Raw genomic sequence first — 17,395 nt, forward strand, 5'->3', positions numbered from 1 at the left:
TTTAGGGACTATTTCTGGTATAACCGGAAATAGCACATGTTCAAAGGATTTTGATGGAAACCATCAAGACACGAAAGCTGAAAGGAGAAGAATCTCATAGTTACATAACTTGAGGGAATGGTACGGATGCACATCAATCAAACTATTCAGAGGCAGCATCTAAGATCAGAATAGCCATGATGATTGCCAACCTCCGTCGCGAAGATGGCACATAAAGAAGAAGAAAGGATTTTCATTAAAAAGTTCGCTATCGAAAACTTCTGCTCCTAAAATTTTCAGATCTCGAATCGTTTTTAGTTGTTTTTTAAATTTGTGTTAAAATAAAAGACATCAGCATTGTCAGTGACGACACATATCTAGCAATGTCCGCTTGTAATTAGCATTCAATTTATATTTGAGAGTAAATAATACAATTTAATTCTAACTTAATGCAATAAAAAAATCTCAAACACAAATGACAATTTCAGTTTCTTTTGTCAAATTTAAGTATATTTCTCTTGTGTAAAATTGGTTGTATTTCAAATAATCACAACCAAGCTGGCAGGCAACATAATTCAAATCTACTCTTTTTAGCTTTTGAACACATAAGGTAGATACATTTAAAAATTCATAATATATTGGTAAACTTACCTCATTTTTGATAACACTCTTTTTGTACTGGAATTTTTTGGTTACAACTTGGATCATATCATTATTACATAGTTTTCTACTGTTTCTTACAATAATATTATTAACTTTTATGGGATTGCACTCTGAATGGTTGGTAATTGTAGTCTGAAAAAAATATATATACATTTTAAAACAACTTATACAATTTTCATTGCAGCAAAAAATCAGTATGAAAATAATGAATATTAGCAAATCCTAACAAGTTTGAAATCATTGTGAATTAAGCAGGATAAGTGATAAGTTATACAAATAAAAACAAATACATTGTAAGTTGTACCAGCAAAACAACGAATTAAGCAATCCTGAATTATGAACACCCAACCACAGCTTGTAAACACAATAAAACTAAGAGAAATGTCATATTTGGAACTTATAATGCTACATGAGATGTATAAGCAACGGCAATTCATAATAGAAAGGAAAATACATAGGATAAGAGACATAAACAGAAATAAAAATTGTATTTAAAAAACATGGAACTACTCTATCCCATAGGCATTTGCTGCATAATGGCTGACCTCAAACGAGAAGGAACCTAGGAAGAAGAAGGTGTTTGACCACAAATATCTTTTCCAGGCTTTGATGATTTCATTTTATAATTCTATAGCATATTTTTAATGTGAAAAAGTCATCTCTTTCTTGTACACCTATTGAATAAATTAAATACATTATATATATATATATATATATTAAAAGAGCTATTGATAGATTATTGTTAGGACCATATTCCTAATCATTCGTGTGGTTTTGGCCCATCAGTAAATGTGAGGAAATCATATGACTTTAACAATAACTTAGAGAAGTCAAATCAATGACAGTAAAACAAGAAAGTAAAATTATATCAATGCAAATTACTATTCATTAATGCAATATACTAGAAAAATAACTAAATTAGAAAGAAGATAAGACTACACAACTCAATATAATAAGAAGAATGACCAAAGGAAAGGAAGGAAAGCAAATATCAATTAGTTTTTTTCAGATTAAAAATTCAGTAGACCAAGGTGAAGAAAACTATTTACTTCATAGTAGCATATTTCTGAAAACAGATGAATACATGAGACACTTACCTTATGTAATACCAACTGTTATGTACAAATAAGATAGTTATTGAAAAGAAAGTGGTGGGTTTATAGGTTTCTTTCTATTTATAGTAAATTTTTAGGAAAAAATACTGAATTAAAAAAATTCATTTTATTATCATTTTTGTTATGACAATATGCTGATTCTGATCATTTAATTTATAATTTAATCATCAGAAAACTAGATGATCTATTAAACCAGTTAGAATTAGTTGATTATTGAATGTTTCTCAAACATAAAAACAAAACCACTAATGACTAACAAACAAAAACTAGTAACATTACTAAAAGCAGAACTTATTTCTTCAATATACGAGGACCAATCAATAATTTTATAAATTTCATTAATTATTCAATGAAAAAGGGAACAAGATGGCAGCTGGATCTGAAGTTTTTATGTGCTCTCAATGTGAATATGAAATTTGCAAAAAGTTGACAGTTATATTGTACAAAAAATTTTTGTTAAAATCCTTTATAAAAGGTATATAAAATTAAAAAAACCCAAACGGGCTTGGTCATGAAGACAAAACGTTTTCGGAATCCATATTCCATCATCAGTGTCTAGGTGTACATGTTTTGAGCCACTAAATATCTGGGTAAAAACCCGTTAAAATTTATATGTTACAATTTGGTCTACATTATTATTTATTCTTATATATTAGGATGTTAAAGTTACCAGTGGATATGCTAACATGGCAACATATGACTCTACATGAAGTTGCTGGTCCTGAGACGAAGTGTCTACGGGGACTGAGTTGCTATCATCAAGTCCCTGTAGCCATTAATATTTATCTATTCATTAACATCGATGGTAACACGCTTATTAAAGTTACCCGTTAAATTCCAGCAACAAAACAGGATAAAAGGAAAGCTGCTATCAAAACTGTTATTTTTACAAGATAATGATAAGCAATAGAGTAGAGTAGAGTAAATTTTTATTTGCATAAATTTTTAAACATAATTGAGCAAATAACGTCACATTATTAATTACAGATTAAAAAAATATATATTGACAACACACATTTAAAATATATTAAGATTACAAATTAAACATGCTGATCAAGGATAAGCCAGGTACTCCGCCACAGTATAGGGCTCAATGTCAACTAGGTGTTGAAAAACCTTTCTTTTAAAAGCTTTATAGTGTGTTTCCTGTTGAATATCAGATGGTAGACTATTATAAAATTTAACACACATATACAAAGGACTTCTCTCTGTTATAGACAATCTGTGAAGTGGCAAATTCAAATGAAGGCGTCTTGTATTATATTCATGATTGGGAAGCAGGTGACAAAACAAAGAAAAAATTTTAAAAAGGAACATAATACATTCAAATATATAGATGGCTGAGAAAGTGAGTATATTGAGTGATTTGAATCGGCCTCTACAGGATTCTCCCGCCTTCAATTAAAAGATCACACGGACTTCCTTTTTTTGGACTATAAAGACAGTTGAGCTATCTACTGCAGCACCCCAGAAGATTACTCCATATCGCATAACAGAATAAAAGTTTGTGTAATATACTGATAGTAAAATCCCCTGGTCTAGATAGCTCTTTAACACTCTTAATGAGTAGCAGGTTCTATTCAGTTTTTTGTTGTATTTTGTATTTGTTCCCCCCAATTCAGATTCTGGTCAATACGAATACCAAGAAATTTAACTGATCTAGCAGGTTCCGTGTTTTGTGATAGAAAATTAATTGTATCTGGAAACTGTTCTTGTGACTGGCTGGTTCTAAAGTAGACAAAAACTGTCTTATTAGTATTAAGCAACAACCGATTTCCACTGAACCACTGTTCAGTATTGCTTAGAATTTGCTCTGCCACTGTGAGGAGTGTTTCTAAAGTTTTTTCCCAGAAAAGCCCATTTGAGTCATCAGCGAAATTTACAAGGTTTGAGGAACTACTAACCACCGCATTTGGAAGATTGTTTATGTAGACCAAAAAGAGAAAAGGCCCCAGGACACTCCCCTGTGGTATGCCTAATTTTAAATTGATAGGATCAGTGTAAACCTTGCATCCCCTTTTCTGCAGGCATACCTTTTGCGACCTATCTGTGAGAAATGATTTTATCCATTTTAATACTGGTCCCTGTATTCCATAAAAATGTAATTTTTGTAATAAAAGAACATGATCTAGGCTATCGAAAGCCTTAGACAGGTCCAAAAAAGCACCTAGTGTTTTCATCTTTGCCTCCAGTTTTTCTAAAATTTTTGATATAAAATCATAGGTAGCTGTCTCAACAGATCTCCCTGCGAGAAAACCATGCTGTGAACTACTAAATAAGTTGTTTGTAGTAAAAAAGTTTTGTAGTCTGAAATATATTGCTTTTTCGAATATTTTTTTATTATTTCGAATATTGGAGCTTATAATTTTAATATATTACTTATTTGTTTTTTTTTTCTAATAATTTGGTTGTGTTTAAGATATATATCAAGGAATAATTTTTAATTGTTTAATATTAGGTTAAGATTACACAGTTACACCACATTTTTCAGCAATTAAATCATGTTTATATAATACTTTTATATAAACATTATATATATTATAGTATTATATAAACAGTGTAAAACAGTAATGTTTCTATAACATCGATATTTTCTTTTCGAAATAACATTACTACCGATGTTCAGGTTCAATGTTACCATTGATGCTCAACATCAATAATTTTTACCGATGCCGCATCCCTATCTGAAGAAACTGCTGCATTTATGTTAATCAAATAATCCAAAATATTTTTGGAAATGCTCAGTAATATTCATAAAACAAATAATTTTGCCAGTAGTAAGAATCTACATATAGAAAATTAGCAATTTCAAAGGACATAGCATAACTTGTCTGCTGTTCACTTTTCTAGTATATAAAATTATTCAGACTTCCAAATTCATATATTTAACTTTAACAGTCACACAACAATGGGTATAAAAACCTTTAAGTTTGCGAGGTGTTTAAAATCCAAGACCAACCCTTTAACATGTTAAAGCAAGACTGCCGGAGGCACTATGTATCTGAGTTTGCCATCTGAATGCAAAGTGTTCAGACAAAATCTCTGCAATACTCGTAGAGTGTAATGTTAAGGGTGGTTGGATATGTTAAAAGAAATAATTGTTAAGATGAATTTCTAAGATTTATTGCATTTAAACTTAACATTAACATGGAGAATTAACATAGGAATTGCTTAATTCATTTATTGAGAGTTGCCATCTACAGCCCATATAGAGACATCATCTCACGCTCAGCAACCCCATTGGGAGTCTTACATTGCCATGCAGGGTATCTGCTTATTTGCTAATAGCTACAAGTCACTAAATATGTGGGTAAAAACCCTTAAAATGGTGCAAAATTTGTTAATTATTACATATTTGTTAAAACATTGGTGTGACATTAAAGTTATTTATTGAGAGTTGCTTCTAGAGTGCATACAGATACATTGTCTCAGGCTCAGCAACCTCACTGGGAATCTTATGTTGCCATGCAGAGTATCTACTAATAACTTTAACATCACACCAAGTTTTTAACAAAGATGTAATAATTAACAAATTTTGTACCTACCAGTTGAGTTTTTACCTACATATTTAGTTGGCTTGTCTCATGTACACTTAGAAAATGCACTGATAATAGACTAATAAGTTCAAAAACATCCAGTGTGATGTAGCCCAAAAGGGTCTTTTTAATTATATACCTTTTACAAAGGATTTTTAAATTAAACTGATCACTCCTAAACCACCAACCATAACATTACAACAGCTAGGCAGGCGACTTTTGTTAAAAAAGGTTGTATTCATACCCACAAGCTGAAACTTGTTTTAATCAATAGATTATGATGCCAATATGACAATGTTTAAAAGTTTACCAAAAATTTTCCATGGCAACCTATTTATTTATAACAATTTTTAAACAATTATAAAAAAATTACTTTTTCGCTTCGAAACAACTTTAATGTTCAAAACACATTGATTATTTCTTATCCATAAGCTAAATCTTGTTTTAATCAAAAGAATATAATACAACATGACAGTAAAAAGGTTATCCAGGAACCTGCTTATTTATAACAAATTTTCAACAAATAAAAAATTTCAAAAGTATTTGTTTACGAATATTTTAAACTGACTTTCACAATATAAAATCAAAATGATTGAATCAAAACTACTTGACTTGAGCTTTTATCTCATATTTCTTGTTTGGTTAAAATTGGCTTTTTATAGTATTTTTAATTATTTATTTGTGTTTTAACTTTAAAAAAATTGGCAATGATTTGTGTCTTAAAATAACCCAAATTATTTAAAAAAGTGGTTTTGAAGCGCAAAATTGTTATAAATAAAATGGTACTTTTTAAACATAGCATATAGGACACTAAAATAATCAAACAAAAACAAAATATGATGTATATAACTGACATGAGTATAGCCAAATATAGTGCAATATAAAGATGCTTCCATGCAATCTACATCCTTATAATAATAAATTATTGTTAACATTAATTAATATTATAGGGAAATTGGAAATATACTAAGGCTTATCTTCTATGGATAATAAATCTGATTATAGCTATATTAACAGTAACAAAAATAAGAGGATTATATGTTGATATTTGGTTGAAAATTGATAAAAACATATTTGATTAAAACTTAATCTAGAAAGAATTCTTACCGTTCCATTATCATAGACATCTATGATACAATGAATAAGTTCTATCCGAGTATCAGGAATTTTTATTCTTACATCCGCGTCTACATCTGTACCAATAGTGGTTTCTCCTTCAGAAAGGGGATATAAAGCTCCGTTCTCGCCGGTTTTCTTAAAAAACAGCAAAAACCCATTTCGTCCATTTGGTGAGTCCATCTTGACTCCACTTCTCGTTATATTTTACCTAAAACTATTCTTACTTTAAAGTTTGTAAGAAACAAATTGAAATAAAACAAACATCTATAAACAGCATCAAATTTGATCTCATTGGTGATTGGTGCTAAAACAAGTACAGAATGGGAAACAAACGAAACATTTGTTTATTTCCGAAAGTCACCGAATTGACCATAGGCGGAGAGGTAGCAAATTTATTTTGGTATCCGAATTTAAACATCTTACATAATGTATTATAAAATATAATTTCTCACAGCAATTCTTACAAAATAAAAACATGGTTGCTCGAATACCAAAAAGAATAAATGTTTTATTAAAAATGATATGTGTATAATATTAAAAAAAATTAAAAAAATTAGTTTTGTGTTCTGTCGACCATGTAAGAATGTAACAAGTACACATTTGTATAATTTCTTCAAACATGGATGTATCAGCGTAATATATAGCTATAAACACGTATAGTATTTTTGACTATTTTTTGTCGATTTTCAAGCACAGACGAAAAACAATCTTAAAACCATATTGTATATTATTTGGACTGTAATTTACTTAAAAAATGTGTCGCATACCTAGGATAATGTAAAATAAAACTTTCATAGAGAAACGCTCCAACGTACTAACTAAAATTAGGAATTATGCTAAAGACACAGAAAATGATATAAATATAATTTAAGTAACTGATATACAACTAAGGAATTGTGTTTCCGAATATGACAAAATAACGAAAAACCCATGAATGTCAAAATTAGAAAGCAGTATTAAGCTATGACATATTCACACATATCATAAAATCACACAATAGTGAGTTCATGGAAATAGTCAGAGATGAAAGTAAAGAAAAAATGAATGGAAGATAAACGGGTTGCATCTTGGGTAGGGATCAAATCTAAGACAATAATGCGAATAATTCTAGGGTTACATGTTTTCGAGTTTATCATTTCCACATTTGTAGGCCACTTACATTGTATTCCATACGTATGTTCGTTTATTTTGTAAATATAAACTATCCTTGGTACAAAAAAAATTGTTACAATACGCAATGGAACAGATTTTTGAGGAAATTGATATCATAAACTTATAATAATACATACCTATGTATTTAAATAACTTTATTATAGATTATTACACCTTATTATAAAATAGTGTTGACGCCTATGAAAACAATTAAAAATTCAATCAAGTAGGCCATGACACTTGACAAACAAAATGTCAATAATTTTACAATAACAGATTATGTTAGCAAAATATGGACTATTTTTGATAAAAGAAGGCTTTTTAATTCCATAAAATCTATAAAACTGTTCCGATACTATTTTTAAAGTAAGTCATGAATTTTTCAACTAAATATTACCGTTATCACAGAAATTACATTAGAGGTTAGCCATAGGGTTAGTTAATAAAACTTTTGTCACGAACTGTACAAATGTTCTAGCAAGTTCTAGTTACAGTAACCGATTATAACGAAAAGTAGATCCATAAAAAAATCTAAAAGAATCAATTAAAAGTGTGAAAAATGCATTATACGATATGAAATCCATAAAAAATCCTTTATTATTAACATTCAGACGTCAAAAATATCACAATTAAGATGCAGCTCTTATCTTTGTTTTAACCGCCAAAATCATACAAAATAGAAAACAAACTTGAATATCATGTATTATTTTATGTTTACTTTTATATTTAATAAATTTTCATTTTCAGGAAACTTACCCAAACAAAAGAATTACATATCTCACAAAAAAACTAACAAAAACCGTTAAAAACACTGAATTATAAAACACTGGATGACACTTCCAAGGTAACTTCGCGTATAATAACAAGAATAACTGCCGTTTTAAAAACCAAGCCACGCGTTGGGTTGATTGTAAAGCGCATGCACCAAAAAGAAAATTTTCCAGGATCGATACATATTGTGAAAATTAATAAAATGATTTTAATTTATTTTAAGTAAGCAAAATTTTCATTGTTGTGTACATTCTTAGAGAACAAAACGATTTAGTAGACATAAAATATTTTAAAATTAAAGATAGATCGAATTGTATTAGGGGAAGATACTCGATATCCATTGGTCTATTCAAAAAATTCCGTTTATGGAAAAGAGATGATGCTAATTTAAAAACATAAAATTATTGAAACCTATTTTACGCAAGCTAAATTTGTTTGTGTAATGAATGTCTACAGATACTTAAATTTAGAAGACGAAAACTTGATAAACAATTATAATTTTAGTATAAATAGTTGTATTGCTCCGGTGGGGGTATCTACTCGATCCTGATTGGTCCATTCAAAACTTTCAGTTTGTCAAGAATGTTTAACTTTTTAGATTCAAAATTGGTTCCCAAGGTTGTTTGTAGAACACCAGCAACTGATAATTATGAAGTTGATAATCTTATAAGCAATAAATACACCGATAAAATACGCGGTTTTATATCTTATTCAGCTATTAAACCACCTGTGGAGGTAGAATTTGAATTTATTTGCCCTGTCAATATACATTATATTATTATAAATACAACTGTAGGAAATCAAAAATGTTCTGGAATAGAATTACTTGCAAAGAAGCAAAACTCTGATTATATTTCACTAGGAAAATGCATTTATGAAAATTCCGGTATAGTATTTTGTAATAGTAGAAAATATTCAAACACACAATTACCTCCAAACTATGATACCAGCTTTCACTTGGCATTTTTTAAGTCTCATACTTTCCAACATTTTTTAAACGCTCAAAGTATTAAAATAATAATATTTCGTACTGAAAAGTCGGTACCTTGTATTGGATCTGTAGAAGTGTGGGGTATTCCTTCAAAAACTTGTTCAAAGCTTACTGTAAACACTATCGGCAAACTTGCAACTGGTAGTAAGAGAGAAATAAGCGGTTCCACTTCGGAATCTATTTCTGAGGAATTTCAAATCCCTGAAGATTTTAAAGATGATTTGACATATGAATTAATGACAATTCCTATGACATTACCTAGTGGTAAGACTATCGATCAATCTACATTAGAAAAGCAAATAGAAAGTGAGAAATCTTTTGGCAGAAAACCTTGTGATCCTTTTACCGGTATTAAATTTAATGAAACTCTTAAGCCAGTGATAAATGTTGGTTTAAAAAGTAGGATAGATATGTTTGTGTTACAAAATTCACATAGATCTGAACTGTTTCATCATAAAAGAACTCTAGGAGGTACAAGTAACAATGATTTTATTAATACGAAAAAAAGGACCTACTACAGCGACGATAATGACCTAGAAAAAGCTTTATCTGAGGCAAAAAGGAATGCAAATTTCAAAACTTTTACAGATGAAGAAAAAGAAACTAATACATGTATAATGTGTAAAGATTTATTTAGTTTTTTGTACAAAATTCCATGTGATCATTTTTATTGTAGGCAATGTTTACTTACTGTTTCTCGAGATTTAGAATGTGTAATTTGTAAAAAGGCTTTTGCTACAAAAGATGTAAAAAAATGTTACTTTTAAATAAATTTTTCCACGATATTTTTAGTATTTTTTAGCGTGAAATCAACGAAAAGTAGAGGATATGTGCCGTATATGGAATACCGTTTTGTATTTGGTTTGTATATTTTTTTGTGTCTTTCAACAATTTGTGATTCTTTTTTCATAAATACACATTAGATTAGATTATTTAGATTAGATTATGTGAGGTCGTTAAGGCCATGCGGCCTCACCGCACTTCGACCTATAGAGATCTTTTGTGCATACCTTAATCTAGTTAAACTCTAGAATGCCAATACTTCTGATGAAGTTGATTAGCTTCCTAGGTGACTTGTTTCCTATGTCAGAGGACGCCAGACTGACCTCTCCTAGGAATTTTAGTCTTTTGCAGAACAGTGCTACGCAGTTGCATAGTATATGTTCTGCCGTTTCTTTTTCATTGTGACAGAAACGACAGTTCTCACTATCTGATTTGCCCATCTTCTTGAGATGATATCTCAGAGGGCAGTGACCAGTGAGAAGGCCAGTGACCATTTTGATATCTTTTTTACTCATTTCGAGAAGGCGGTTTGTTGCAGTAGGCGACACTTTTATGAGCCTTTTTGCTTGCCTTTGTCCTGGTGTGTTAGACCAATATGATCTTAGTTGATTAAGTTCCCAGGTACGGAGTTCCTCTCTTCGGCTCTACGGCTACCTCCTCTACGGCTTTTCGATAGTCCACAGAAGGGTTCCGGACCCTGGAATGGGGTATTAGCTCCTTCTTTTGCGAGGCTGTCAGCTTCCTCATTTCCTGCAATTCCCTTGTGACCTGGCACCCACATCACAGTTACATTGTTGCGTTCCGCCAGCTTCTTGAGAGATTGTTTACAGTCCCAAACCAACTTCGACTCACATGTAAATGACTTTAGAGCCTTTAAGGCGGCTTGGCTGTCTGATAAAATAAGGACTCTTGCCCTACGGGTGTCTCGGTTGAGACATTCTTGGGCACTTATGTCTATAGCATGTATTTCTGCCTGGAAGATAGTTGGGGCGTTTCCAAGAGATTTAGATAGCCTGAAATTGGGCCCAGTAACTCCCACTCCTGCCCTTTCATCTATCTTAGATCCATCCGTATACCATACGAGTGAACCTTCTTCCACTTTTGGTTCAATTTCTTCACCCATTTGGTGGTTTTTTATGACCACTTCAAAGGGTGTTTCAAAGTCGAATTTGACTGGCATAACATCTGTCGGCATGTCCTTAGAATCCAATGGAATTTCTTCTAAGATTTTCAGGTGGCCAACTAGATCTCCAGGTTTCATTATTTGTGTCTGTCGCAGTTTTAAGGCGGTAGTTACTGCCTCCCTCCTTATGCAGAACTGCAAGGGAGGAAGGTTCAGCATCGCCTCTAGAGCTGCAGTGGGACATGTTGACATTGCCCCTGTGATTCCCAGACAAGCTAGCCGCTGCACTTTTTGAAGCTTGGCGTTAGCTGTTGTTTGTTGTGTTTTTGGCCACCATACGAATGATGCGTATGTGACCATGGGCCTAATTATTGTTTTATATGACCAGAGAGTCATTTTCGGTTGTAGGCCCCAAGTTTTTCCAAACGTCTTGCGGCAGGTCCACCTTGCCACCAAAGCTCTGGATAAATTTTTTTCAATATGACTATTCCAGGTGAGTTTTTGATCTAGGGTTACCCCCAGATATTTTACTTCCTTGGAATAGTCTAATGTGATGCCATTTATAGTTGGAGCCTGTAAATTGTATTTACGTCGCCTTGTGAAAGGTATCAAAGTCGTTTTACTGGGGTTGACATTTAAGCCCTCTTTCGAGCACCAACTTTTAATTTCGTTAAGAGCAGTTTGCATGAGACTAGATATAGTATGGTCATGCTTGCCTCTAATTGTAACAACTAGGTCATCTGCGTAACCTTGGGTTATAAAACCAGAATCATGCAACTTAGTGAGAAGGTCATCCACAACCAAAGACCACAGCAGGAGCGATAATACTCCCCCTCGAGGGCACCCCTTTACCGCTGTCACAGTCACAGATTCTCCTCCAATACTAGCAGTGATGATTCTCGTTTTTAGCATTGACTGAATCCATTGTATTAGTGAGACTTCAATGCTCCTCTTTACTAGTGCTCTTTTTATGGATTCAAAAGAGGTATTATCGAATGCTCCCTCTATGTCAATGAAAGCGCAAAGAGCTATTTCTTTTGCCACTATTGTCTTTTCAATTCTTTCGACTAGCGAATTCAGAGCATTTATAGTGGATTTGCCAGTCTGGTAGGCAAACTGATGTTTGTGAAGTGGTTTCCTCGCTAATGTTTCGCTTCTTATGTAGTAATCTACTAGTTTCATCTAAACACATTAGTATTGTATGTATCAGATTTTAATATTAAAAATAAGAGAGTTTACATATCGTGATAGTTAAAAAAGTAATGTTTTAAGAATTAAGGAGATATTGTACCTAATATGGAATATGTAAATCATTTGGAATATGCTATAATCCTAATACGGAGGACAGTAACACGTGTATACATGAAAAAATATTATTAAAAATTAAAAAGTATGCATTTTACGACATTTTTAAATTTTATATTGTAAATATTAGGATTTAGTTACCTTTTACCTCTTGACAAAACATATTAATTGCCTTTGCAAATCTCGCACATGAAAGTATCAGTTTCACACTCGGAACAGTCTTTATGGTACCACTCTTTGCAGACAATGCATTATATCCACCTCTCTCCTTTTCTGTCTTACAAGACAGAAGTCTTGGTCTTACATAGATGCTGGCCACTACAGAATAGTCGTTGGTTATCTAATGATCCCGTTAACACTTTCCGAAGAATGTTAATATCCTTAAAAATACCGAACTAGAGAGACGCCTTGGATTTTTAATCCCCTCAAGAGCAGGTGTATTTGTTCTTCTAGTTCTCCAAGATATTCGAAGATTCTTTTACTATCTAGCCCAGTAAATGAACGTGAAATACGGTGATACCTTGTCCTTGTAATTTTCCGTGTCACCACCGATTTGCCTGAAAATTTGGATTTAAGTTCTACTTAATCACCACTTCACTGTGTGTGTGTGTGTGTGTGTGTGTGTGTGTGTGTGTGTGTGTGTGTGTGTGTGTGTGTGTGTGTGTGTGTGTGTGTGTGTGTGTGTGTGTGTGTGTGTGTGTGTGTGTGTGTGTGTGTGTGTGTGTGTGTGTGTGTGTGTGTGTGTGTGTGTGTGTGTGTGTGTGTGTGTGTGTGTGTGTGTGTGTGTGTGTGTGTGTGTGTGTGTGTGTGTGTGTGTGTGTGTGTGTGTGTGTGTGTGTGTGTGTGTGTGTGTGTGTGTGTGTGTGTGTGTGTGTGTGTGTGTGTGTGTGTGTGTGTGTGTGTGTGTGTGTGTGTGTGTGTGTGTGTGTGTGTGTGTGTGTGTGTGTGTGTGTGTGTGTGTGTGTGTGTGTGTGTGTGTGTGTGTGTGTGTGTGTGTGTGTGTGTGTGTGTGTGTGTGTGTGTGTGTGTGTGTGTGTGTGTGTGTGTGTGTGTGTGTGTGTGTGTGTGTGTGTGTGTGTGTGTGTGTGTGTGTGTGTGTGTGTGTGTGTGTGTGTGTGTGTGTGTGTGTGTGTGTGTGTGTGTGTGTGTGTGTGTGTGTGTGTGTGTGTGTGTGTGTGTGTGTGTGTGTGTGTGTGTGTGTGTGTGTGTGTGTGTGTGTGTGTGTGTGTGTGTGTGTGTGTGTGTGTGTGTGTGTGTGTGTGTGTGTGTGTGTGTGTGTGTGTGTGTGTGTGTGTGTGTGTGTGTGTGTGTGTGTGTGTGTGTGTGTGTGTGTGTGTGTGTGTGTGTGTGTGTGTGTGTGTGTGTGTGTGTGTGTGTGTGTGTGTGTGTGTGTGTGTGTGTGTGTGTGTGTGTGTGTGTGTGTGTGTGTGTGTGTGTGTGTGTGTGTGTGTGTGTGTGTGTGTGTGTGTGTGTGTGTGTGTGTGTGTGTGTGTGTGTGTGTGTGTGTGTGTGTGTGTGTGTGTGTGTGTGTGTGTGTGTGTGTGTGTGTGTGTGTGTGTGTGTGTGTGTGTGTGTGTGTGTGTGTGTGTGTGTGTGTGTGTGTGAAAGATATGGCACGGAAACAAGTCGATCAGCCACAGAATGGTTTATTTATGTTTAAAGATATTTTTTGTTCCTGTTTATTAGTTTTTTTTAGATATATGTCAAAATCATTGAAGTTATACTAATTTATATTTCTACTTTTACATCTTTACTGCTACATAGCTTTAAAAATTATACTGTTAACGTAATTAAAACTTCAAACCTTAGTACTTCAAACTCTATTTACGAAACATTTTTAAACAGAACAAAAAAAATTAAAATTGTTTTTCAGACTTCTGCTGGTGGCCATATTTACCCGCTGCCGACGGGTAAAAGTGGCCACTGCCACTATTTCCCCCCATTTAAAAAATAATTAAATGCAGAAATCACAAATGTAAATTTTGCCTTCGAAATTGGTACAGTCTTTGTGTGCCCATTAGCCGCAAATGCTGCATTGGATCCAGAGTTCCCTGTTTTTACCGAATTCGCCACAAATTGTGCAAATATCTTCGTTAACGTCCCTATCACGGTCATCGTCATCATTCTCATCTTCAGATGATATATCTTCTGTGTTCTTATACAATTTCTTTTTGGAACTATTCGCGAAGGACTGGACTCTTCGATGCCTATTTTTCGTTTCGTTCCTTTGCTGGCTTTATTTCTCATTTGCTCTTCCTTCTTCCACTGTTTTTCTTCTAGAAGTAACTTCATTGGTGTTGATGTCATTATTTCGGAATGTTGCTTCCTGTTGCTTTTGTGGTTGGATCTTTTGTTTCCAACTGTCATCTTTTGAGCATCCTGGTAGTGGAATTATGTCAACAAAAGATACTTCAAACTTTTTGTCATGTGCGAACTTTCTTTATTCCCCTTAACTTCCTTATTATTCTTCTCCTTATCTAATTCACTTTTTTTCTCTTGGTCTAGTGTCTTTTTATCTTTTTCTTGTATGAATAATTCACCTGGAGCAAAGTCTTCATCGGTAAAATTTTCAGGATTATATGGAAATATTCCTGTATTCTCAAAACCTTTAATGGCTTTGACTGGTGTGGCTACGCGACCGTATGAATTTTTAAATATTTCAGCTTTTTCAAATGTGATACGCTCATGAGGATGACCTCGAAGACAATTGCCACATTCAATGTTATACGCTGATTTTAACGATGAGTAAAAAGCTACATCCAGCGGTTGGAATCGATGCGATGTGTGCGGGGGTATGGTTAACATAATAATTCCTCGTTCTTTACAGAAATTATATGTCTCCAACGTACAGTGGCTACTGTGATTGTCGACGATTAACAAAATTGGATCCTCCTTTGAAGGTTTTACAACACTGTAAAAATGCTGGAGCCATTCGAGAAATATTGGCTCATTTATCCACCCATTATCCGAGCAGCAGTAGACTGCGTTCCCAGATAAACTGAAATTGGCGAGACTCGTACTATTACCAAAACCCGGATGAAGCCAATTCATATAGACCTCTGTGCCTACTAGATTGCATAGGAAAATTCTTTGAAAGCCTTATAAAGAAACGTCTTGAAGAAGAGCTTGAAGTGCTGCGGAAAATTTCAGATAGACAGTACGGTTTTAGAAAAGCCAGATCGGCTATAGATGCGGTGAAGAAGATCTCTGACATGGTAAAAAGATCGGAAAAAAGATGGGCCATTCTCGTGATGTTCGACGTGAAGAACGCCTTCAACTCTGCAAATTGGCATCACATACTAACGAAGCTCGAAGAAGCAAGAGTGTCAGAATATATTATAAATATTATAAATAAATACCTGACAAACAGATACTTAAACATAGCAAATAATGCAGACATGAAACTCTCATCAGGAGTACCGCAAGGGTCCGTCATGGGACCTACCCTATGGAATGTACTGTACAACGGGGTATTAGAAATAGACTATGGTCAGGACACCTACGCCATAGCATATGCAGACGACCTTGCAATCCTAATAGAAGCTAACTTAAATGGGGATATTGAAGATAAAGTGACAAGTTGTTACAGAAAAGTCAACGTGGATGATAGAGAATGACCTAGAGTTGGCAAGTAGCAAAACAGATATAGTAGTACTAAAGGGACCAAGACAGAGACCAACTTTGAGTTTTGATTTAAATGGTAGTATTAGAATATAGAACCGAGAAACTGTGCTAACTATCTGGGCATACACCTTGATTCGGGTTTGAGATACACGAAACACCTTATAAATGTAGTTCAGAAGGCTGAACAGAGAATCGCTGCTATGACAAAGATCATGCCAAATATAGGTGGACCAAGTACCTATAAAAGAAAAATGTATCTCCAGGTAGTACAATCCACCCTCCTATATGGGGCACCTGTATGGCTTGACGTGTTGAGTTTCAAAAAATATAAGGAATTATTAACAAGAGCTCAAAGAAAACCCCTCTTGAAAGTAGTAAGTGCGTACCGGACTACATCAACGATAGCCCTACAGGTGATTGCGGGTACACCCCCCATCCACCTCCTAGCGAAGGAACGTAAGATCATTTACGACAGTGCAAACGGCCACCTAATAGGGGTCAAAGCCGAGGTAAGAGAACAAAAGCTAAATGAATGGCAACAAGAATGGGAGACACAGACAGAAAAAGCACAGTGGACGAAGAAACTAATTCCAGACGTGAAACAGTGGTATCAATGTAGGTTTAAAAGAACAAATTACTTTATTACTCAATTCCTGACCGGACACGGCTCTTTCAGGTCCTACACATATCGCATAAGGAAAACTGAAGATGACTTATGTATAGAATGCGGAGTGTGCGACGACGCAGAACATTGCGTATTCCATTGCAACGTTTTCCAAGATAAACAACAAGATATGAGAGCAAAACTAGGAGAGACAACACCAGAGACTATAATGAATATAGCCATGCAAAGCAAAGATAACTTCAACGTGATAGTAGACCTAATAACAGAGATAATAAAAGAAAAGGAAACGCGCGAGAGAGCGAGACAAGATGGGAGATGAGAGTGACAGCCATGACTATTCCTCACAGCCGGTTTCCCCGACACGGAGTAGAGATAGGGACAGCAGCGGGACAACCGAAGTAGCACTAAAACCCCCCCGAACGAGGGGGTTTTAGTGGGTAGCGCGTAGAGGGCAGCACACTAGCTCCTTGGGGCGCTGCGGTCTACTTTGACGGTCTTTTGAAGATTTCCTACTCCCAAAAAAACTCCGAACAGTTACAGTGAACACCTACATCATAAAAAAAAGCAGTACACTGCACTAGGTGGCCCATTTTTCTTTAACTCTGGTTT

The 17,395-nt window shown here is 34.3% G+C and overlaps 2 protein-coding genes across 6 annotated transcripts in view; one reads left to right on the plus strand and one right to left on the minus strand.

Moving 5' to 3' along the window:
• The window catches only part of LOC140434859 (uncharacterized), a 37,729-nt gene extending 28,216 nt beyond the window's left edge, over positions 1 to 9,513 (minus strand). Inside the window, exons 1-3 of one of the 5 annotated variants that reach the window (XM_072523439.1) lie at positions 9,381 to 9,513; positions 6,401 to 6,620; positions 631 to 774 (exon numbers count right to left, since the gene is read on the minus strand). In XM_072523439.1, coding sequence (XP_072379540.1) covers positions 631 to 774; positions 6,401 to 6,592 — 336 coding nt within the window. In that variant the 5' untranslated portion in view covers positions 6,593 to 6,620; positions 9,381 to 9,513. Of the gene's footprint in view, positions 1 to 630; positions 775 to 6,400; positions 6,627 to 6,674; positions 6,695 to 8,320; positions 8,454 to 9,380 lie in introns of those variants that run through there. The other 4 variants (XM_072523436.1, XM_072523435.1, XM_072523437.1 and 1 more) reach the window with 4 other exon arrangements.
• On the plus strand, positions 8,906 to 10,111 carry LOC140434860 (RING finger protein 37). The gene has a single exon (XM_072523440.1). The coding sequence runs from the start codon at positions 8,918 to 8,920 to the stop codon at positions 10,091 to 10,093; it is 1,176 nt and encodes a 391-aa protein (XP_072379541.1). The 5' UTR covers positions 8,906 to 8,917; the 3' UTR covers positions 10,094 to 10,111.
• Positions 10,112 to 17,395: the final 7,284 nt, after the last annotated feature.

This window comes from Diabrotica undecimpunctata, chromosome 2 (assembly GCF_040954645.1).
Source record: "Diabrotica undecimpunctata isolate CICGRU chromosome 2, icDiaUnde3, whole genome shotgun sequence".
Taxonomy (NCBI): domain Eukaryota; kingdom Metazoa; phylum Arthropoda; class Insecta; order Coleoptera; family Chrysomelidae; genus Diabrotica; species Diabrotica undecimpunctata.

Coding starts and splice junctions, on each gene's coding strand:
- LOC140434860 (XM_072523440.1), top strand. CDS start 8,918: ATGTTTAACTTTTTAGATTCAAAATTGGTTCCCAAGGTTGTTTGTAGA.